At 37.5% G+C, this 23408-nt stretch overlaps 4 protein-coding genes across 6 annotated transcripts in view; 2 read left to right on the forward strand and 2 right to left on the reverse strand.

Moving 5' to 3' along the window:
- Positions 1-19178, reverse strand: part of LOC115625729 — a 48154-nt gene extending 28976 nt beyond the window's left edge. The window contains exon 1 of one of the 2 annotated variants that reach the window (XM_030520879.1): positions 19132-19178. The gene's annotated coding sequence lies outside the window, so the exon portion shown is untranslated. Of the gene's footprint in view, positions 1-1684; positions 2137-19131 lie in introns of those variants that run through there. The other variant, XM_030520878.1, reaches the window with a different exon arrangement.
- Positions 3019-3829, forward strand: LOC115625731 (endolytic peptidoglycan transglycosylase RlpA-like). Its single transcript, XM_030520883.1, has 2 exons — positions 3019-3237; positions 3307-3829. The coding sequence occupies exons 1-2, from the start codon at positions 3031-3033 to the stop codon at positions 3718-3720; spliced, it is 621 nt and encodes a 206-aa protein (XP_030376743.1). The 5' UTR covers positions 3019-3030; the 3' UTR covers positions 3721-3829.
- On the forward strand, positions 7775-18200 carry LOC115626098 (ionotropic receptor 40a). The gene is made up of 8 exons (XM_030521350.1): positions 7775-8521; positions 9109-9384; positions 9458-9890; positions 11338-11842; positions 11906-12228; positions 12291-12441; positions 17879-17969; positions 18147-18200. The coding sequence occupies exons 1-8, from the start codon at positions 7775-7777 to the stop codon at positions 18198-18200; spliced, it is 2580 nt and encodes an 859-aa protein (XP_030377210.1).
- Positions 19179-19252: 74 nt separating the features above from the next.
- On the reverse strand, positions 19253-23305 carry LOC115625730 (replication protein A 32 kDa subunit-B). Of its 2 annotated transcripts, XM_030520882.1 has the most exons (5): positions 23216-23305; positions 23094-23155; positions 22446-23035; positions 22295-22383; positions 19253-19395 (listed from the first exon to the last, which is right to left on the reverse strand). In XM_030520882.1, the coding sequence occupies exons 1-4, from the start codon at positions 23226-23228 to the stop codon at positions 22305-22307; spliced, it is 744 nt and encodes a 247-aa protein (XP_030376742.1). In that variant the 5' UTR covers positions 23229-23305; the 3' UTR covers positions 19253-19395; positions 22295-22304. The 2 variants fall into 2 exon arrangements, with proteins under 2 accessions (XP_030376742.1, XP_030376741.1); XM_030520881.1 differs by lacking the exon at positions 19253-19395 and having other exon boundaries at positions 22252-22383; positions 23216-23304.
- Between the last annotated feature and the right edge of the window lie 103 nt (positions 23306-23408).

Below are 23408 nucleotides of genomic sequence, written 5' to 3' on the forward strand. Positions count from 1 at the left end.
AATGGAAAAATTGAAATTGAAAAAATTGAAAAATAATGAAATTGTTTCACAAATAACTGCTCTTTGTATAAAGTTTGAAAAAAAAGTACATGATTCATATAGATTACGACAAAACTAAAGTAAGTTGTACAATTCGAAAGCATACATTTACATCTGTATTGCCTCTAGAAAATTAAACTATATTGATAAAACCGACTGGATGTGGATTGAGTAAAAGATTTTGAGTATTAGCGGAATTAGGGATAATCATATATAGCGGGGGAGTGGGGGGTGCATCAGAAAGAACTTAAACTCGTACTTTCTCGATGCAAGGAGAATGTGAATACCAAGTTTAATACAGACAGATATCACTCTTGTCTTGGCATGCGTCTTGTCATCTTGATTAAGAATATATATATACTCTACACGCCTCCTTCTGTGTGTTACATTCATTCGCGTTAAGCTACTATTCCCTAGTACATTTCATATACAGGGTATTAAAAGTTGATGAAGCAACTTTTGCATCTTTAATTGCCAGCCTTGAAATTCCTATTTCGCTGCATATTTGCACAACTGTGTATCTAAGAATGTTAGAATCATTTCAAACTTTCTGCTGGCCATACAACCATGGCTTTAGCTCCAAAGTTAGATATTCTTAGACATTGTACGGCTAATTTTCATCTGCCGTGGACTATGAACAAACTCTTGTATTTCAGTATGTAAAAAATCGAGACCCAACTACAAGTGAGTGGAAGTGCTTGGACTGCGTTAAGGGTATTCAATAGTCATGGCACGATCAAATCTACACAACGCTTACAATTTGTAGGTTCGATTTTGGTTTTGGCCTTTTTTTGTATTCAATAAAATTTCTTTCTTTCCGCTTATTTTGAAATCTTCTTTATCATCTTTCTGACCGGCCTCAATCCTCCTCCACCACCTCCATCTCCTGTCCACCGTTCTCCGTCCTCCGTCCTCATCACCATCGTCTGCACGTTCGATACGTGCGCAAGCTGCTGACCAGCCGAGCAGCTTCTGTTTCTGTTTCTGTTGCGCCTGCGCCTGCGCTTACCTTTTGGCTGGCTTCTTAACAGTTTGTTCAAAGATTCGCTTTGCACTCATCGCAGTCGCAGTCGCCGTTTCAGTCTCAGTCACAGTCGTGGTCGTGGTCGTCGAAGTCGATGTCGTAGTCGCAGTCGGGCCCTCGATTTTGTTTAGTACCGATTTTTCTTCAGCTGCCCAAGTTAATGTTGCTGGTGCCTTGGCTTGCCTTTCCTTTTCTCGCTGCCTGTATTCTCTGTGGCGCATGCGCAGTCGCCACATGGAACTGGTTTTAACAGTTTTTGTTGTTGTTAATTTTAGTACTTTTTCGTATTTTTGCGTTTTCTTTTGGGTAGCAAAATTTACTATACAGGCAACCGTACCTAGTTACCAAAAAAGTTCAGAAGTGTTTTCCGTTGCTTATGCGGTTTTTGATTTGATCGGCTGGTGTGTGCCGCCTTGTTTTAGCAGCTGCCCAACACAAAGTTAACGTTGTCATGATCAGTCTTATTAGCATATTTAATTAACATTAGCACACGGCATTTACTCAGCTGTTTTCATAAAGGGCAACCACTGAGCACACGCACCTCACTCGCCTACACTCTTAGCAATACTTATTACTAGGAATGCAAAATGTTTATACTGTGTATTATTATTTTCTACGCACCTTTTTTGCCGCGCGTCTTGTTTACACTCTTTTGTGGACCCTGAGGATTTGTTTTTATATGCAACACTGCACTTTTTTATCCAATTAATTGCATTATTTGCACCAAAAAAGCGACTACAACAAACTTGTTTCCACGTTTTATTCGCCCGCTGAATTGCTTTCTTTCTTTATTTTTCTTTTTACAAAAATACACTATTCATTTGCCGCTGCCAATTTATTTTATTTTATATTTATTGTGCACCAAAAATTAAAATCCATATCAAAATCAATTTCACTGGCTCCGTTTTCATATGCTTGGCGTTTTCTACGGAAATCAATGCACCCGAAAATTAACACAAATATCTCGTACTAAACAAAGTATTTAAATAAATAAAGTCCCAAAGTCGCGTCTCTAGTGGTTGTTGTTGTCGCTGCTGCTGGTGCAATTTCGACTTTAATTATTATTCCGACGGGTATCGCGACTCACTACCAACACGGCCAGCAGTCGTTTAAGAACTGAGCAGTGTTACAAGACAAGACCAAGACGGCGAAGTGGATCAGAAGAGCGCAAGAGCGAGAGTGCCGTTTGGACGTCTTTGTGCTCTCGCTCGTCACACCACTCACCTGTGCCACCCAGGTGATTGTTGTTGTGCGGGGAGGTTCATTTGTATACTTTTGTGTATGTGAGTTACGTTCCACAAAGTGTGGACTTCGTGGTTTTAAACTCAAACGGTTAACGCTCACTTTTATTTACTTACAAAGAATTTGTAAATATAAAGTAAATATCAATTATTAGATTAATTTAAAACAAGATATTATTATTTATTTATTTTTAAAATTTTTATTTTTTAAATTTTTTAAAATAAAATAAATATTGTTAAAATTTATTGAATTTCAGTAAAACTTTCAAGAAATATGGGAGTTATGGGAAATAGCTAATATCTTTTCTCGGACTTAGGGGAATCTGGATATCAAGTTTGGTTAGATGAACAGACAGATGGATGTACAGTCGGATTTTTAAATCGACTATATATAATATACTCCCTCAAGTACGGTGTATAAAAATGTTCTTTAATAGTTGACACAATTTCTAAATTTATCGAAGACGAGGAGTTCTCTGCTATTATACCCCTTTTTATGTCACAGCACAGTTTTACAGACTTATGTAAGCGAATATATTGCTCGCGTGAGATAGAATTTAAACGCACACGAACTTCACATAATATAATATCTAAGTTACTTAAATTATAATTTTCTTTATCTTCATTTTTAGAGCAATAAACATATTTTTAAACAACTATATATACGGGTTAATGCGCTTCTTCGGTATTGTGTACAAAATGCTTAAGCTCTGGTGTGTACTCTCTATGATTATAGCTTGTGGGTATTGTCAGTCGCCTGAGACTGCGAGTATCACTACGACTGTCGCTGCGTTTGCTCCTACGGCTGATCCTACGGCTGCTCCTACGGCTGCTCCTACGGCTGCTCCTACGGCTGCTCCTACGGCTGCTCCTACGGCTGCTCCTACGGCTGCTCCTACGGCTGCTCCTACGACTGCCCCTACGACCACTATGGTAAATGATATTACTGTTCATAGCAACTTAAATATACTTACTTATTCTATTTCAAAACTTAAATTCTAGAGTCCAATTTACGAGACCAATAAAGTTATAACACAAGCGCTGAAAGACCTACTAAATGAACGTATGGGTTACTACGATGGGAACACGGAATACAAGGAGTACATTACAAATGTACGCTTTGCCGCCAAAAGGTCCATTAACTTCCTGGCCCAAAAAATAGAAACCTATTACAAATTTACGGAATACAATAAACAGAGGCTGGAATTAGAGAGTGCAATAAAGGACCGCCTTGCCAGACTAAACAATGTACTAATTCCCAGTCAGACTCCCAACAGTAGCTGTTCAAAGTTCTATTTACAGCAGCGGATAGTTCTTGAGGACGCACTCAGGGCAACCAATGCAAAGAAAGAGGCAAAGATAAGGGAAAACAGTGAAGACTGCAAGTATGTAGACAACGAGTATGATTATTATTAATAAATGAGTTTTCCAGCTGGCAAAGTTAATAAATATTACAAGCACAGAGTATTTGTCAAATATGTACTTGTATATCAGTTAAAAATTCGAAATAAATTGGTAAATGTAAGCATGGTGTACTCAAATAATTTCAGTTAGTCACTGGTAATGTAAAAATATAATCAAATTTGGATATTTTACTCACTTAAGAAATTAAAACTGATAGAACGATAATCCATCGTACATTCTAAAAAGCTTTTGATGCCCAAGAAGCGGGATCAACCAACAATTTGATGAGTTGGACCAGAAAAAAACTACAACTGCTATTTCAACCACTATGGAGGTTAATAATAAGTATATAAAAAAAACTCGGACTGCATGAAATATTTCACAAACATTACAAGGTGGCCTGGAACCTCCCAAAAAATGTATAGCGAAAAATATTAGACTTTTTTTAGGATAAGCCCAAAAGACCAATTGGGAATACAAAATGCAGCGACAAATCCTTCAAGATGCAAAAAAACTGAATGTAAAGTCCTTTAATTCTACATTTAATCATTACAACGATTTCAAAAATGTCAATGAGCAGCTCCTTGAATTGAAAGAGAGAGTGAAGTTGTTAAGGAAGTTGAAAAATATATATTTGAGTAACTATAGAACGCAAAGAATAACGTTAGAAGCCTCTCTTACAGAATCGAATGACTTGAAACTATACAAGCTGCAGATCTATTCCACTAATGATTCTCTAAGTAGAATGTGCTCGATCGTAAATAATATAATGTGGAACAGTTTTGACAAGCAACTCGTAAATTATTCACTTCGCATTGGCCTATTAGGGGGGACCTTGTGTTTTAGAACTTTTCTGTTATATATATTGCAGTCGTTGGAGCGACATCAGCTAGTAAGAGGCCCTTCAACATGCTAGTTGGAACAGCATTATCTGCAGGATTTGTGGCGCTGCTGCTGCTGCTGTTGCAGGACGGCGATGCCAAGGACAAGATGGACTCTAAAGCCGAGTGGATGCAGGCGCTGTTGAAGCTGGACAATCTAGTAACGGACAGGATAAACAGGATGTTGAAGCGCTATGCCGAGAGAACCCCGAATATAATAAACAATGGCGAATTCATTGAGCAATATAATCGGCTAGGTCAGGCTGCAGAATTATCAATCAGCCAACTCGATGAGAAAATAGCGACGTACAATGCCTACAGATTCTACGATGAGCAGCGCCAGAAGCTGGAACAGGATCTGCAGGCCCAGATTTTACAGAACTGGACTGCATCGAGTGTCGAGGAAGCCAACCACTACAAAAGACTTAAGGAGCGATTGCAGAATGCTCTGTCGTCGACCAATGCGCACAAGGAGTACATTTTAGAGGTGGTGGAGACTTCCCTTTCGCCCACTGGGTATACCCGAAATCTAGGCAGCTTGGGCACATCGGTTATGAAGCTACTTAAAATGCTGGGCTTCTATGACAGCTTCAATAAGCGCGTCTTCGATGCACTCTTCAGCGACGAGGCCATGCTGAAGAAACTGAAGAAGAAACTGAAGGAGCTGGACGATGGTGATAGCAAAAGTATTTTGACAATATGGGACCTTATATTTGGTTTAATTTAAAATAAATTACTTACACACACAATTAAAGGGAGACATGCCCTGCCATGCCATCTGCCTCTTGCTACTACAACTATGCTAAATGATTTACATGCGGACGTTCGCAATTGACAGGCCGGGCCGGGCCAGGCCGAGCCAGGCCAGGCCAGAAGTCGGCAAAACAATCCACTTAAGCTGTCTGCAAACGGCGAGAAGACCGGCCCAGACCCAGAGCCAGACCCAGGCCCAGATCCATCGGCCGAATGATGGTCGACCACATTTCACTATCGTGCGCGTTGAAACAAAAAGTGTTGGCGTGCTGCTATTCGCACTGCATCCTGCACCAGATCCTCTTACCAGCCAACCCAACATTTGCAATCGCCAGACACAGTTGCCCACTCTCAGCCGCAGTCGTCTTGTTGCCGATGTTGTTGTTGTTGTTGTTGTTGTTTATCAGACAATGTCGCGTTTGTAGACAGTTTGAAGTTTAACAAGTTGTCGAACGCAGAGCGCGCTTTTGCCAGCTTTAAAAATAGCCACGATACACGGGTTAGTTGCCGTGCATATACGAGTATAGGAATATAGGAGTATAGGTGTGTCGGTGTGTTTGTGTGTTTGTGTGTGCCAGCAAAGGTCACACACAGGCACATGTCTCTTTCCTGCCACAGACCCCGCCGGCCATGTATTACCCACATACTATATGCGATGTACATCGGCTATATATCAAAAGCGGGTCATCAACATTGCGGGATTTTCTCTTTTACTTCCAAATGCCAAAACGAACAAAAATGAAACCAATAAATTGCGTGGCGGCGGCTGATGGGAACACATTTATCGGCTAAATGCATTTGGAGCCCAAAAATCAGTTTTGACAAACCAGATCTTCAAATAGCGAAAGATTTAGGTGAGTGTGTGGGAGAATGTGTTCCATAATTAAAAAAAGCACACTTAGATAGCCGTTCACAAGCATTTTAATTGAATATCCAGCTTTCGAAAAAAAAATCATAATAACGAGCCCGTTTTTAATAGGTTTCTATGATTTTTCGAAAGTAGTCTGAAACAATCTCGAATGTTAAATTGAAACAAAAATTTAACAGAATTCCCAATTCTGTTTTATCAATATTAGAAACAGCAAGAATTTGACGAATGGATTTCTATGTATAAACAAAGAATGAGATATCATCATTGAGAACAAACTAATTTGGTGGCAATAGCAAAAAAGAATAAAGAAAATATTTAAACATTAAAAAAAGATAACTTTGGTGTGAGTCAAACCCATATTACCAATCCCTATAAACGCGATTTTTGAAAATAAATTTGGCATATTTTACTCACTTAGAATTTAAAACTGGTAGAACGATAATCCAACGCATATTCTAACAAGCTTTAGATCCCTTTTTTTGGTCAATTAGATGCCCAAGAAATCAATTTTGACAAACAAGATCCTCAAATAGCGAAAGATTTAGGTGAATGTGTGGGAGAATGTGTCCCATAATTAAAAAAAAGCACACTTAGATAGCCCTTCGCAAGCATTTTGAATGTATATCGAATTTTCGAATAAATGCATAATAAGAAACCCGTTTTTAATAGGTTTCTATGATTTTTCGAAAGTAGTCTGAAACAATCTCAAATGTTAAATTGAAACAAAAATTTAACAGAATTCCCAATCCTGTTTTATCAATATTAGAAACAGCAAGAATTTGACGAATGGATTTCCAATAAAAATATTATACATTAAACAAAGTACGAGATATCATATCATATAACCAATCCCTATAAAGCCATTTGAACACTTGAGCCCGAATCACACATCACATAATTAGTAGATATTAATGGAATATATATAGATATGTGCTGCCTGATCGTCGTTTCGCAGTTTGCTTCTGATAGTAATGACTATGATGATGATGATGACGGCGATGATGATGATGATGATGATGGCGATGATGCTACCATAAATCATTCGCCAGCAGACCAAAGTAGAGCGTTGACATGAGAGTTGAAAGCAACGAAGCAGAAGAAAAATGCGCACAGCACGGAATTAATGTCAACGGTATTAGAAGGCAGCGAACAAAATCAATAGACGAAGAGCCCATAAATCGACCGATCGATCTGAGCCAGTCAGTGGATGTCAGAAAAATAGAAATTGAAAATTGCCACACAATATAGTAAGGTGGTAGTGAGCAGCTACAAACGAATTTGCCATTTAAACTACTTGTATGTTGCCAATTAAACTGACCATATTACCATTCAGGTCAGGTTAAATATGAAAATCAATAGTTCGCCACTGCCGTGCTGGCCTTTCTTCAGCTGTCCAAGCTGTCTGCCCTCATATCAAATGAAACCTGCTCGGTTGGCAGGTGATATTCGTATTTAAAGGCTGATTTGATAATTGCACATCAAAAAGCTATCATAAAAACCGCGCAATGCTCGGCAGCTACTTGTATATAAGGACTTTGTCTGCGGCTAGAGCCTTGCAGAAATGATAATCTCCGTGTTGTCCTGTTGGCTGCTGCTCTGCGGCTCGGCTGGCTCAATGCTGAGCAACGAACTGGAGCGCAATATATCTGGCATGTCTATTGGTAATACGAGAAATTGGATTTTAGAGCACTACTCACGTTTCTTGCCCGCTTCCATACCAGCTCTCTCGGAAATTATTAACGGACTAAAGCCTCGCCAGGTGGCCATTTTGGTACAGCCACGGAATCGGAACGGGAGGCCACCTAACGATGATACCTCATTCGCCGATGACATCGTGCCGCAGTATGTGGACAGCTTTATTCAGCGTCTGCATCAGCTCTACTACAAGTCTGTCATATTCTACGATGTTGAACTCTTCTTTCAATACATCGAAGCGAATCTTCAGGGCGCCATCGAGTGCGTTAATTTGATATTCGACGAGCCATATGAGCTATCCGCACGCATCCAGGAGCGCCGGTTGGCTCACCGACTCAGTCTCTACATTTTCTACTGGGGAGCGCGTACTCCCCCAAAGGCAGACACCCTCCGTTTCGAATCCCCAATGCGTGCGGTGGTCATCACTCGACCCAGACGCAATGCTTTTCGGATCTACTATAACCAGGCGGTGTCCACTGGCGAGAGCAATCTTCGATTGGTCAATTGGTACGATGCGGATAACCTGGGACTACAGAGGGTTCCGCTGCTGCCCAGTGCGGCAACGATATACTCGAACTTTCAGGGACGGGTCTTCCGGGTGCCCGTCTTCCATGTGAGTAATACTTGTGTGTAAAACGTAAGTAGTAAGTAAGAGTAATACTAGCTGTCGAACCACTTAAAAGTTTTAGGTTAAAACAACTACAAATATGCAAAAGAATAATTAAAGAATACTTGTACTCGTATTAACCTCTTAAAGATATTATTCCTTTTTCTACTCAATTTCGACTAATAACAAGAATGGCAGGCCCAACTCTTAAACATCCCGTACCCATTACACCTCCAGAATTTGTTTAATCTCCCTTCTTGGACTAAGGAGAGTCATCATATCGACCTGTCTTGGCATGCTGATGAAAATTATATTTATTTTGTGGGGTCTGCCACGCCCCTTCTATGTGTTATGTGTACATTCGCACTAAACTTGGACGTATACTCTTTTACAGGATAATAATAATAATTCGATAGTCGGATTCAGATAATAATTCGAGTTTCCATTGCGCATGAATTCTTGGCTTGAATCGACTTTCTAGTTCGGCCGTGTAGATAAATATACGATCAATATACATATATCATGTTTATAGAGCTAAAGCTGAAGTCCAAATAGCAATTTGAAGTATTAGTTATATTTATTTCTTTTGCCAGTCCCCACCCTGGTTCTGGGTTAGCTACAACAACGAGAGCAGCGAGCCCACGGAACTGGACGAATATACGGATGGCTTTGCTACTGAAGTCCCCTACATTGAGCTGAATGTGACAGGCGGCCGGGATCATCGACTTTTGACGCTCTTAGCGAAGCACATGAACTTCCGATTCGTCTATATTGAGGCACCTGGACGGACGCAGGGATCGTTGCGAGCGGACGATGGGGGCGATAACAATGACAGCTTCACCGGCGGAATCGGTATGCTCCAGAGCGGCGTGAGTTAAGAGGGGGCTTGGGGGAATTCATCAACTCTGAAGCTTGTTGCATATACTTGCATGTACGTTAAAGATGGCAGACTTTTTTCTCGGCGACGTGGGTCTCAGCTGGGAACGGCGCAAGGCCACCGAGTTCTCATTTTTCACCCTGGCCGACTCAGGCGCCTTTGCCACGCACGCTCCGCGGCGACTTAACGAGGCATTTGCCATCATGCGACCCTTCAAAATGGATATCTGGCCATATCTCATACTGACCATTGTGTTCTCGGGACCCATATTCTATGGCATCATAGCCATTCCCTACAAATGGCGACGTCGCGAACAACCCCCTGCACAGATGGATGTGGAACGAATGGGCGAATTAGGAGTTTATTTGGCCTACATTAAAGAGATAACGCCATGCACGGTGGCCAAAAAGCGGCAGCCGCCCACCGAGTTGCCACAAATGCCGCAGCAACTTTTTGAACGTTGCATTTGGTTCATCTTGCGATTGTTCCTCAAGCAATGTGAGTCTGAAAATTGAAAATATTTTTAAAGGCACAAAGGTTGTACAGAATCGAAAAGCAGAGACTCAAATAATTTACAAATGAACGAGGGTTCCTGAAAAGACACCAATTATGGCAAACAATTATATTAATGACCGAAAACTAGAATGTAAACTAAAAGTTGGATTTCTTTTTCCGAAAATCGTCCAATCTTTCCAACTATTTTGCAATATAAGGTTCCTGAAAAGACACCAATTATGGCAAACAATATTAATGACCGAAAACGAGAATGTAAACTAAAAGTTGGATTTCTTTTTCCGAAAATCGTCCAATCTTTGCAACTATTTTACAATATAAGGTTCCTGAAAAGACACCAATTATGGCAAACAATTATATTAATGACCGAAAACTAGAATGTAAACTAAAAGTTGGATTTCTTTTTCCGAAAATCGTCCAATCTTTCCAACTATTTTGCAATATAAGGTTCCTGAAAAGACACCAATTATGGCAAACAATTATATTAATGACCGAAATCTAGAATGTAAACTAAAAGTTGGATTTCTTTTTCCGAAAATCGTCCAATCTTTGCAACTATTTTACAATATAAGGTTCCTGAAAAGACACCAATTATGGCAAACAATATTAATAACCAAAAATTAGAATGTAAACTAAAAGTTGGATTTCTTTTTCCGAAAATCGTCCAATCTTTGCAACTATTTTGCAATATAAGGTTCCTGAAAAGACACCAATTATGGCAAACAATATTAATAACCAAAAATTAGAATGTAAACTAAAAGTTGGATTTCTTTTTCCGAAAATCGTCCAATCTTTGCAACTATTTTACAATATAAGGTTCCTGAAAAGACACCAATTATGGCAAACAATATTAATAACCAAAAATTAGAATGTAAACTAAAAGTTGGATTTCTTTTTCCGAAAATCGTCCAATCTTTGCAACTATTTTACAATATAAGGTTCCTGAAAAGACACCAATTATGGCAAACAATATTAATAACCAAAAATTAGAATGTAAACTAAAAGTTGGATTTCTTTTTCCGAAAATCGTCCAATCTTTGCAACTATTTTGCAATATAAGGTTCCTGAAAAGACACCAATTATGGCAAACAATTATATTAATGACCGAAAACTAGAATGTAAACTAAAAGTTGGATTTCTTTTTCCGAAAATCGTCCAATCTTTCCAACTATTTTGCAATATAAGGTTCCTGAAAAGACACCAATTATGGCAAACAATTATATTAATGACCGAAATCTAGAATGTAAACTAAAAGTTGGATTTCTTTTTCCGAAAATCGTCCAATCTTTGCAACTATTTTACAATATAAGGTTCCTGAAAAGACACCAATTATGGCAAACAATATTAATAACCAAAAATTAGAATGTAAACTAAAAGTTGGATTTCTTTTTCCGAAAATCGTCCAATCTTTGCAACTATTTTGCAATAGCAGCTTGCAACGAGTTATATCATGGATACCGTGCCAAATTCCTTACAATTGTATACTGGATAGCGGCCACCTATGTTCTGGCCGACGTCTACTCAGCCCAACTGACCTCACAGTTCGCCAGGCCGGCTCATGAGGCTCCCATCAATACACTGCAGCGCCTTCAGGTAGCAATGACCCGGGAAGGGTACAAGCTATATGTGGAGAAGGAGAGCTCTTCGCTGGAGATGCTCGAGAATGGAACTGAAATATTCCGGCAGCTGTACGCTCTAATGAAGAAACAGCAGCAAGGGGACCAAACTGACTTTCTTATCGATTCGGTGGAGGCGGGCATAAAACTGATAGCCGATGGCCGGGAGAACAAGGCGGTGCTGGGAGGACGCGAAACCCTTTTTTTCAACATACAGCAATACGGGGCAAAAAACTTTCAGCTCAGCCAGAAACTCTACACGCGCTACTCCGCGGTGGCTGTACAAATTGGTTGCCCCTTTCTCGACAGTCTCAATGATGTGTAAGTATAAAGGGACTCTCTGGTGCACAAACCGACTAAGACTAAGACCTTTACCCCATACAGGCTCATACATCTCTTCGAAGGTGGGATCCTGGACAAAATGACAACGGCTGAGTACGAAGCACAATCGCGGATGATCAGCAAGGAACTAAATGCTCCGCCAAGCAAGCGGCACTCCAAGCAGTCCAAGGAGCTTGCCGCTGCTGTGTCTGCCGCCGCTGAGGATGGGGCTACCAATACCAACATCAATGCAAAAAGCAACACCAACAACGAGGCCAAGACAGAGACAGCACAAAGAGCGCAGGACAGCGAGATGATACGCGCCCTGAACCTGCGAATGCTGCAAGGAGCATTCATCGCCTTACTTGTTGGCTTTCTCAGTGCAGGTGAGCTTGTGAAAGGTAAAACGCTATTGCCGGCCATCAAAAAATATCGATTCCCTGAACAGCTGTCATGCTAATGCTGGAGCTGTTCTGCTGCCGCTTGGATATGGGACCAGTTCTGGCACGCTGGCGAATTTATTTGCAACAACGCTGGCGCAGCTGTAGAAGGCGCCTTTGCCGCTTGACGCGTCACTTGGCCGTGCGAATCTTTGCTTTGCATTTGGGTTAAATAGCTTGAAGTATCATAGTTTCATAAAAATGCTTGCCCAGTTTGGAAGAGTCTGCAATTTTCGAAAGGCATATACATAGAAAATGCAACCGTTTTGCGACTTAATCCAATTTCCCCTTTAGAAAGACATGCTTAAGGAGGTCATGAGGAATTTAATTATACAACGAATTAGTTCACCATTTTCAATTAAATCAAATCATTTAAAATGTTATATGCAAGCAAAACAGGGGTCATAATTTCGAAAAGCTCAAATTTAAACAATTCGTTGTTAAATATTTATTCCTTTAATGTTTATAAAATAAATATAAACTGTTTTTACACGGTTTTTAAACCGGTTTTAATTTAACACGGTTTGAAAATTAAATATTTTATAAATGTATTGTTACCCGACTTAATTCCATTTAGCACGATTTAAAATAAATAAATAAAAACACACACAGCTGGCAAACAGCTAGAAACCATTCTTATGTGGGTCGGTTTGGACTTTACAAATGTGATAAATCCTAGTTTTTTCACTGCTTTTAATAAGTTTGATGATGTCTTTTTTAAACGTTTTTTTCTGGAACCAACCTGCCGTGTAATATGAGAATTAGGTGTATTTAAATTTTCGGTACTATTCTGCTATTCTACAAAAATTAATAAGTCTAATGCAAACAGCTTTTAATTTGAAAAATTTGGCATAATCATAATTCATTTTTAAATTAGAGTTTACAAGTAAATGTGCTGAACCGTGTTTCTTCTCATCGTTGTTTGCTTTGGAATAATTAATGTGCACTCTTCAAAGAGACGCTAACCAAATGCTATAATAAATTTGCAAATGTGCGACCATAGGTGACGTCCATTAATACACCAAAAGGTTTGCGTCTTAAGTCTTTTGTTTTCGTTTTCCTCGCGCTCTAAACAGTGCCCCAGTTTCTTAAGCAACCAACAAAGTTTTGTAATAATTTCTTATTTCCTTTTCGCCAACACCTGTGGCAACAATAACGAAACCAAGCCCCGGGCGATGTGCCGGAACAGTAGCAGCAGTGGCAACAACAACAATAATGACAACAGCAACAAAAATTCCAAGTCTGTCTCTTTGCCCTTAAAACATACAATGCCAAAAACAATTTTCACGCTGTAATTAAGCAAAAAGTCAGCACGCTGGAGCACAAAATTGAAACTACGTCGGCGTCAGTCTGAGCGCCAAAAAAAAAAAAAAAGAGAAAAAAAACATAAAAAGCACAAAATTAACTTTTACTTTGGCGCTGGCATCGCAGCTACGGTCATGGTTGAAAAGAAAGTGGTTCTAGCCAGTTTGCTGTCGTTTTTCCTACAGCATCATCAGCTTCCTGGACATCTGGACTGGCATCATTACCATGCGTTTCAAGTGACAGATGCCGCGAAAGTCCATTGCATGTTTTCTTAACAGCCAAGCCACACACTCGTAAGTCGGTATGTACTCGTGGTATATAGACAAGACACGTTCAGCTTGGATTCGATTTCGGTTCGATTTGGTTTGGTTTGGTTTGGTTTCAAGAATCCCATACATCATTGTCATCTTGGACAGCATACGTCCACAGCTACAGCTTCAATGCGACTTAAATGTGTGAGAGTTTTCAGTTTCGTTTGCTACAATTTACCTTGAGGGATGTTGTTTTATTTGTTGTTGTTGTTACTGTTGTTGTGCTGACGGAATATAAAACGGAACGCCCTAAGGCCATAACGGGCAGTACAACCGTTACTAATTATGTTTAATTTCTACTTTGCTTTCCTGATAATAATTGTTAGAGCTCTACAACGTGTTAAAACAGCATACCAACCTTGGCTAGAAAGTCTCCATAATAATGATGAAATATTCATATTAAAAGACACGAATTGAAGACTACTCTGATTATTGTAATATCGAACTGTTTGATACAGTCAGTGATCTCTGAAACTGACACAAATATTGTGACAAATGACAGTTTCGATCGGATTATACAAGTACAATTATTATTATCCTAACTTCCATTTAAATAGTATTTCTTACACTGTCCGCGTATTATCTTAAGGTGGGTTTAAGCGCCAAAGTTGGCCTTACAGCTATAGTCCATATAATGTGCCAACTATCTGAAGGTAATTTGTTTGCTTAGTGCTGTTGTAATTGGGGCGCAAAAATGGGCAAGCACTATAAAAGAAACTTGTAGCTGCTTACGCGCCTCAGTAATTTTCACAGCCATATCATCGTGGCACAGCATTGAGGTTGTGGCCCAGAAAACGTTAGACCTTAGACATACATATGATTTATGTACATAGTTACGAGTCTGTCGTATATAAAGTCTATTTTCCATGTGCTGCTTAGCGGCTTGTAACGTCCCGTTGGCTACACATGGCTTGTAATATACTATATCTATGTGTGAGACCAAGATTGATTGTGTAGCGCTTTTCAAAATTGTTGCCAAAACTTAAATGTGGCGTGAAAAATTGTTTTGTTGCCATTTTTGCGCAAGCCCATGCAAAATGCATCCGCCCGCAACGAAACGCAATTAAATTACAGGCTTGCATATGTATATTAACATATATGTACATACAAACTAATATACACTATGTATAGTATCTATATGCCAATGACCACAGTGCGTATGATTGTTGTTATGGAATTCCACAAAGGCTGCAACTGCAACGTTAGTTTGGAAAATTTGATGGCCTCGAGGCGCCGCGTCCGAGCTGCAAATTAAAAACACACTTTGCCATGCAATTGAATGCAATGAGGAACGAGGCAAACGATGATGGGTTATGATCATGCGGCGGCCAATCCAGATCCGAGCGAAATCAAAAGTCATCATAATCAACAATTTAAAAATATTAGTTTGCACAAAATGCGAACAAGACCCACACTTCGACGGCTGTCAGTAGTGATAGTGAACTTGATTTGGGGCCAATTTTCTCTTTCATTGGCAACAGTAGCCACAGCAGCCGGTTCGGCATCGACCAAAAGTATGTTAGCACCAAAGTAAAAACTGCAACAATGTCTACACTAGGCACTGCATTTCATGTTCAGGAGCTACGGCTATACAATTGCATACAAGTGTGTATATTCTATATGCATATAGGAATACGACTATCATTAAGACATAAAACATATTTAAAAACGCTGATTTCATAATTTTACATAAAGTGCTGTTCTATTCCAATTTATTTCCAAAATTGTTTTAATTGTAATTGATGTTGTCTATCATATACTGATGTTTGATTATAAATTATTATATGTAATAAAAATATATACATGTAATATAAATACATATAAACATGTATATGTAGTAAAAATTATAAACACTAACTTTCTTTAATATTGATCCTTACAGATCGAATTGAAATGAGCATAGTTTTAACATTAGAGTATATTTTCAGGAAATCCTAACACCTTACATTTCGTATGCATTTATACCAGCGTCCCTTTAAGGTTTTTATCTTAGATATTCATATAAATACTACACTTTAAAGGTGCGACTCTTTCTTATTGTTAATTAAATAGTATTTGATATATGCCTTATATTTTAATATAATTGACTCATTGTTATTATTAATTAATAGGCTTTGTAAATATTTAGAAAATTAATTTAAAATCTGGCTTATAAAATATCTACTTAACTTGCTCATTCCTTTGGACTTGCCTCCTATTTTCAGACGATTTGCAAGTTTAAGTTCCTGACTACCTTTTTTGAATCAGTACTTAAACTGGAACTAGTGCAATGGTGTTCACTAGTTCAATTAACCGTATGGTTGTCAGGCGCATGCAAAAATGCCAATTAATGACGCGTCTGCATGCAAGCCTGTGTACGTGTGTATATGTATGTGTGCTTAGACATTGCAGACCGGCACTGTTTTTTACAAAGAATCTGCAACGCAGCCGCCGCGCATTGTCAACAACAACAACGACGACGATGGCGCACTTTCTAATCTAACCCACAAGCCGCCGCCATCATCAGTAAAGATTTTAAGTCTATATAGTGGGGCCAAATAGAGATTTCATGCATGAAAGACTATTTTGTTTCAAAGATGGAATATTTTGAAAATAGAAACTGAGAACAGTGTACCTGTTTGAAAAAATAGTATGCGTAAGTAGGACCAATATCTCTTTTAGCTTATACTGCCCATATGTTTTGATGCAATAAATACAATAAAAAATGTATACTACTAGACATTCAAATGTCAGCAACTCTGCATGCAATAAAACCGAAAGCGACCACTGTGAGCTACCTGGCCACAAATTTTGGCTCAGATGCTGTCTTTTGGAAAAATCGGCAGACTGCGGCTGACCGGCTTTGCTATTTTTAAGCACACTTTTCTTTTTCTTTTTTTTTTTTTGACCCCAGCCATGGTGGCGGATGCGCTTGCCACTTTCGTAAAACGCGCGCTTTTGGCATCACGCTTGAAATGCGGAAAATAGCGAGAGTGAAAATTCGTTTCTGCCATAAATTAACTGTAAATATGAAAAGCGACGATGAGAATGGCGCGTAAGTTTGTAGCTTACGTCTTTTGTAGACGAAGCAAAAAAGAAAAGTGAAATTTAACGCTACTTGCCTGCTTTTGTTTGTATTTTGTTATGCATGTACATACTTACTTATGTATATAATTCTAATAAAAAAATATATTTTAACTCAGTTCATTTACATGCGATGCGCAAGCGCTTGGAACAAATTAACAAACCAGAGCCGCAAACTACATACATATGTACATATGTAAGTACAATTTGTCTGCGAAAACAGCAACAAAAGCTAAATTTCTCCTGCTTGCTTTGCGCACGCATTGAAGCTGATTTAGTTGTAGATGGTTGAGGCAGCAGTTGTTAATTGTATTGCCGTTTTGAAAGTGTGTGTGCTCGCAACAACAATATTCGTGAACTTAATTATAATAACAGCAGCGCAGACACCAAACAGCAAATCGTGTTTCAAATGCGCCAGACAAACATTAAACATTGAACATTGTGAAATGGCAACAACAGATGTTGAAGTAAGTTTTAACCAAAAAATTAATGCAATGATGTGCAACCGAGCGTGCAACATGAAAATGTTGTGTGCTTGCTTGGGCTAACTTTACCGTTGGCCCAAGCAGAACGTTGAACTACTTTTATTATGAAAACGCCAAACCCGTAATGAATTTGCAACACACATAAATATGCATATAGTTAGATACATATGTAAGTATGTATATAGACATTCGTATACATTGCATATGTATATGTACATACATATAAGTAATAACTTTTTGACTATCTTTAATTGCCTTTGCTTCTTTGTGTTGCAACAGTGCGCTCCAAAAGACAAGACGTGCCAAAAAAAAAAAAAAGTAACACAATTAAAGCGTGTGGCTAATGTTGGCTTTTCTCAAGCTTTGGCCATTGTACTTAGTAATTTTTACAATATACGTGTATGTACATATGTGTATATACTTATTCACGAGTATATTTGTACATGCAAGGTATGTTTGGCTAAGCAAAACAAAAATGCAATTAATTTTTGGCAAATTAAAAAAAAAAAAAACGTTTTTTAACGTACGTTTTTTGAATGCTATGGAGCGTTACATTTATATACTATTAATATGTATAAGTATATGTACTATGTACGTGTATTTACATCCAAATAAACTAAACTCAACCAAATTAAACAAACATACACTAGCAGCTAAGAATTGCTTTTTCTCTTTCGACATTGTGCTCAATTTCAAATAGACTTCTATAGGAACTACTAAACACCAAATTACTTTGGTAACTACTGAAAGCTAGGGCATATAGTGCAATATATACTATGTACATATATATACTATGTATGTTCTTTCTTACTTATGTACAAATATGATGGTGATAATCAGGGCAAGTTATTTCAAGAAAAGTACAACATACATACATATATGTATGTATGTACATATATTCATATGTAGGTGTATTGTCCATGTTCGCAACTGTTTAATACTTGTACTTTGTGTTGGTTGTTGTTGCTGCATCGCACTTGCAAAACTGATTTCTGTATTTTAAAAATCCTAGAATGCCAAGTTCGTCTAGTTATTTTAATTGAATTAATTTAAATTGAATCAGGCGAAATATATAAAAATCTAGCCTCAGTAGAATTAAGTCTTCTACTCTACTAACTATTTTTTTTTTAGTTTGTTAGGTCTATAGTGTAACTGACCACAAATGGCTGGTATAGTTGGCCAAATGGCAAATAAAATTCCTCCAACGTGCCGGAGGCCTTAATAGACATTATTATTTTATAGTTATAGGCTTTCTTATTTTTTAAGTTGAAATTAGAACATAATATTCTATACCTTTATTGTAATGTAATATAAAACATCTTAAATTAATCTGTATCGACAACATAAATTGTTGATTTTTTAAATAAATAAATAAATAACAACTTTTCATTTCAAAAAAGGTGAAAAAATTGTTAAAGCCCCAATAATTTACATTATGCAGTATTTTTTGTATTCTTCAAAAGATTATAAAAACCAAGTTTGAAGTTGATCGGTGGAAAAATGAAAATTGTTCAAACAAACTTTGGAAAGGATACATGAGTCCAAATTTCAGCTTCCTATCTTTTACCGTGCGGTCTACGTTGATCACCAATCAATCAGAAAATCAATCAATTTTAACAAAATTAAATTTAAAAAAGGGCAAATTCTTGAATAATTAAAAAAATTAGCAATACAACTTTACTAACCTTGACAGTAACTATTTTTAGGTACATATAAATCCGCATTTTCTATAATGTCAATGGTTTCGAGTTTATGGGCCCTTTTGACACTCACAAGCGTGCGGCGACATCGTCCTATGGTTATCGAAGCATTACAGTTCTCCAGCACTATTTTTCGCTATCTCTCTTCAAAGTTCGTGTCGTCACTTTCGATCTTGCTACTCACACGTTTCGTGAGCAAACGGCCAGCAATATTGTTATTGTTTTGACGTCTCATGCGTTGTTTTTGTGCTGGAATATGTCAGAGAAAGAAAAAACAATAATGAAGTGTTTCTTTCATTCCAAACAAACTAAATTGTTAAATTAAATTTCTTTAGAATAAAGAAAATATATTAGTAACAAGTTTATTTATTTGTAAATTATTCCGCCTCAAAATATATACACACCAGCATACCATCATACAAATTTCACACATACAATTATGTACAATGTACATACATACATACATATGTGTAACATAATGCCTGCCTGGCAGCAACAAGCGCTCGACCCATTCCGGTCAGCTCTCAGAGGCCTATACAAGCTGGACTCTTCAAAGAGCCAGTGGAGAAAACCAAAAACGTAGGAATCAGGATATGATGTAGCCTTTGTCTGACATAGAAACCACTCCATGCATATAAGTTTTTATTAACCTTTATGCAAATGCGTTTATCAATTCGCTTACCCAGCCAGCTCAACCTATTTAAAAACTACTATAAAGGTAGTTCATGATCTGATGTCTGTTTTCAACAAATTTTGTATAATTTCATTCTAATATAAGCCCAAGTATATCGTAGCATGAAGCAAATATAATTACATTTTTCTGGTGCCATATCTTAGTAGACGATTTTCATAATTGAAAAAATGATGTAATCGTCCAATAAGTAACAGCCACATCATCAGGAGTGGTAAAACACTTTCAAAACTCTTCAATAGTTCGTGTCTCATCCTAGACACAGGTAAACATTTGAAAGAAAAAAACGCTAATTATATTATAAATAAGATCTTCAATATACTTTAATAAGACTTCATTTTAATCTAAGAATCAGGCTTATTTTCTTCAACTAAGCTTTCAGCCCCTAAAGTATTTCTTAAAGTGTTAGTTTTCATACTGTTCTGATGTCTGCTTTCAAGTAATTCGGTGAAGAGTTTTCATTCCATGAGCCCAGGATATTTCAAATTTTTAAAATATCTAATCTACACATTAATTATTAAGTTAGAACAACCACATCACTAAGAAATGTAGCCCTCCATCTTTTTTTATGTTTTCTGATTTTAATAACTTTAAACAATAAATATTTGATAAGAGGACAGTTCGTATTTTATCATAGACACAGATGAAATTTTGAATAAAACTAGATTTATCTGAATTAGATCTAATTCTTTAATGAAACTCCATTTAAATCTAAAGATCTAAAATATGGTATGTTAATTCTTCCGGTGTTTAATAACGTTGTTAACGTTGCCCAATGCTGATCGAGTTGTTGTTAACATTTATGTTACTGTCGCTTTGTTGACCAGCTACGGCTCCAAAGTAGAACAAAGCGAGAATTATGAATAGCTTCATGATGATCTGATGTCTGTATTGAACTATTTCGCTACAAGAGTTTCCATTTCAATATAAGGCCAAATGTTCGCACCATGAAGTTTTCTTTAATGAATTTTTTCCGCTGACGTAAAAACCTAACTCTCTAAATATTTTTATATAATAATGCTAGCAATAACCATCATAGAACTTTTAAGAATAAGAAAATGTTTGAGATTGTAGCGAGCTTAAGGTACAACTTCTTCGTTTGATGTCTTTTTGAAATTGTTTCACTATCGGTACCAAAAGTTTAATTTTTGACTATTTTGGTTTGAATTCTTAAGTATCACCACTAATTTATATGCCTATCTCTCCAATACGTAGAAAACCAAGCTGTTCATAGTATGCAAATATTATTTTTCTATATGTCCTTTCTTTATTTCTTATTACAAAAAGACCTCTCAAATCTTATGAAAGATGGTTTAAAATCCCTAAAAGATATTGATACTGCCAAGGCCAATAAGAAAAAACTTATAATTTTAGGTCTTCAACGTTGCCCAATATTAATGTTGTTGATGTTGGTGCTGTTGTTTACTGTACCAGCTTGACCGCCTATGGCCCCAAAGCAGAGTAAAGCGAGAGCAAAGAAAAGCTTCATGTTTCAACGTCTATATCCAACAGGTAACTGAAACAGCGAAATAGTCACAATGTGTATAATCTATTCTTCACGCCAACACCGATATCGTAAAACTTTAAAATGATAAGATTTTAAATAGGTTAAGGTGATAAAAAATCAAATATTCAAAAAGCTGAAATCAATTGGTCCTCGGCGATGCCTAAAACCATTTCTATTGCGAGAAGATTTGTATTTGAGTTTAGAGTTACATCACAGCTTTTATATAAGATCATATAAATAAAGTTGTTTTGAAATGTGATGCAACAACGACAAATCATTTAAAATGATTTGATTATAAATAAATGACATCTTCGAAAACAGCCCATATTATAATCGTTATAAGGTTTGCGAAAGTTCCTTTTAATAATCAAATGAAAATATTATAATCGTTATAAGGTTTGCGAAAGTTCCTTTTAATAATCAAATGAAAATAAAATGGATATGCCAATAAGATACCTATCCTAACTTCAGTTTTTCAGAGACTAAGAAAACAAGTCTTACCCATACACCTTTCCAGAACTCAAACATGGGTAGTAATTGCTTATTTAGCCTGGAAACCAAAAATGGCCTTTATTTCATCAGCACCCAGCTTAAAAATCCCAGTTACAGTTATGGGCTGCGCACTTTTGTTGACCAAAAAAATCGAAATACAACAAACGAGTACAATAAAAGAGCGGCGTCCAGTACCAATACCTAACCCTAATTTAAGTTTAAAAACTAAATGAACTATTTGCTTCACTATCGTCATAAACAAAAGCGTTATTCGACTAACAGTAATTTCCCATCGATCGTTTCTATTGCAGCTATACAACTTAATAAATTTCAGATAAGACATTGATTTTGATAGCAAAAGAACATTTCAAACTATAAAAATATATGAATTCAAAGCAAATATTGTACAACTAAATTCGAAAAACCTTATTACATATATATTTAATTCTTGGACAAACCTTATATTATTTACATTGTGCTTATAAAATGATCGGGATCAATGCTGGAATAAATGTGACCCTCCGAAATCATGAACTCCAAGATTTCACTAAAAATAAAGCAGTAAGCAAAGGTTAACTTTTAGCAAATTAAAAAAAATTAATTACTTACTTTAATTGGGTATCGCTTATGTGCGAGAATTTGCTCTTCAGTTCACGTCGACTGATGCCCTCGTTGGAAACATTTTTCTTAATGGCTTGATAGACAGCCTGCTGTTTATCGTCAAGTCCTGATACTGCAGCATCGCCATCTGTTTCCATCCTAGAGACTCCCATACCCATGCCGCCGACGCCACTGCTCATACCCATGCCGCCATCGTCTTTAGCCTTGAACTCTTCTATCTTGTAGCGCATAAGCAACGCCTCCAGCAGATGAGTGGACAGCTCATTCGCATCCGTGACGGGAGTCAAGCTAAATGCCATTATAGTTTTCTGGCCCCCCTGACCACGTACAGTACCAAATATTTTCATATAATTGTTCACCATTAAGTCGGGCGCTTTTAATGCATCGCCTTCTTCCAGCCATAAATGTACATTAATGCGTCCAGTATGATCCTCCACCAAGTACGTGATTTTCGTGGAAGACGTCTCTATGTCGCGCAAAATCCCCACAATGCAAACCATGCCAAATGTTTGACCAAACATGGAAAAATTAGAATCGGGCGATTCGTTGACCTGCCTTATTAGCACAGATGCAACTCCCTAAAATTGTATTTCATTAGATATCAGTTGCAAAACTACTTGTAAAACTCTCACATACCTCTGACTTTGGTTCAGAAGCGGCGCCGCCAGTTGCCGTTTGAGTGGCATTGAAATCACCGACTGCAGGAAGAGTAATTATTAATAATAAAGTATTCTCTATTCAATCCTTAAATAACTTACACGAATCATTCATTTTGCGAAAAATTTTATATAAATATTACGAATTGCGTTGCAAATTTCACAACTAATCTTCCTAAAAGCCGGATTCCCGCCAAATGCTGATTAACTTTAGGCGAGATGCCAACTCATAGTAAAAGCCAGCTGTTCGACAAGCCTCCGAAGTTATATAGCAATGAGCAATGTATGTATTTAA

The sequence above is a fragment of the Scaptodrosophila lebanonensis genome, unplaced genomic scaffold, assembly GCF_003285725.1.
Source record: "Scaptodrosophila lebanonensis strain 11010-0011.00,11010-0021.00 unplaced genomic scaffold, SlebRS2 tig00000080-arrow-pilon, whole genome shotgun sequence".
Classification (NCBI taxonomy): Eukaryota; Metazoa; Arthropoda; class Insecta; order Diptera; family Drosophilidae; genus Scaptodrosophila; species Scaptodrosophila lebanonensis.

Bases quoted from the DNA above. Each gene is read 5' to 3' on its own strand.
- LOC115625731 (XM_030520883.1), top strand. From the start codon at position 3,031: ATGATTATAGCTTGTGGGTATTGTCAGTCGCCTGAGACTGCGAGTATC. The intron at 3,238-3,306 runs GTAAATGATATT...CTTAAATTCTAG, and splicing joins CTGCCCCTACGACCACTATG to AGTCCAATTTACGAGACCAA.
- LOC115626098 (XM_030521350.1), top strand. From the start codon at position 7,775: ATGATAATCTCCGTGTTGTCCTGTTGGCTGCTGCTCTGCGGCTCGGCT. The intron at 9,891-11,337 runs GTGAGTCTGAAA...TTGCAATAGCAG, and splicing joins GCGATTGTTCCTCAAGCAAT to CTTGCAACGAGTTATATCAT. The intron at 12,229-12,290 runs GTGAGCTTGTGA...TTCCCTGAACAG, and splicing joins TGTTGGCTTTCTCAGTGCAG to CTGTCATGCTAATGCTGGAG.
- LOC115625730 (XM_030520882.1), bottom strand. The intron at 23,036-23,093 runs GTATGTGAGAGT...ATACAATTTTAG, and splicing joins CTTCTGAACCAAAGTCAGAG to GGAGTTGCATCTGTGCTAAT. The intron at 22,384-22,445 runs GTAAGTAATTAA...CTTTATTTTTAG, and splicing joins ATAAGCGATACCCAATTAAA to TGAAATCTTGGAGTTCATGA.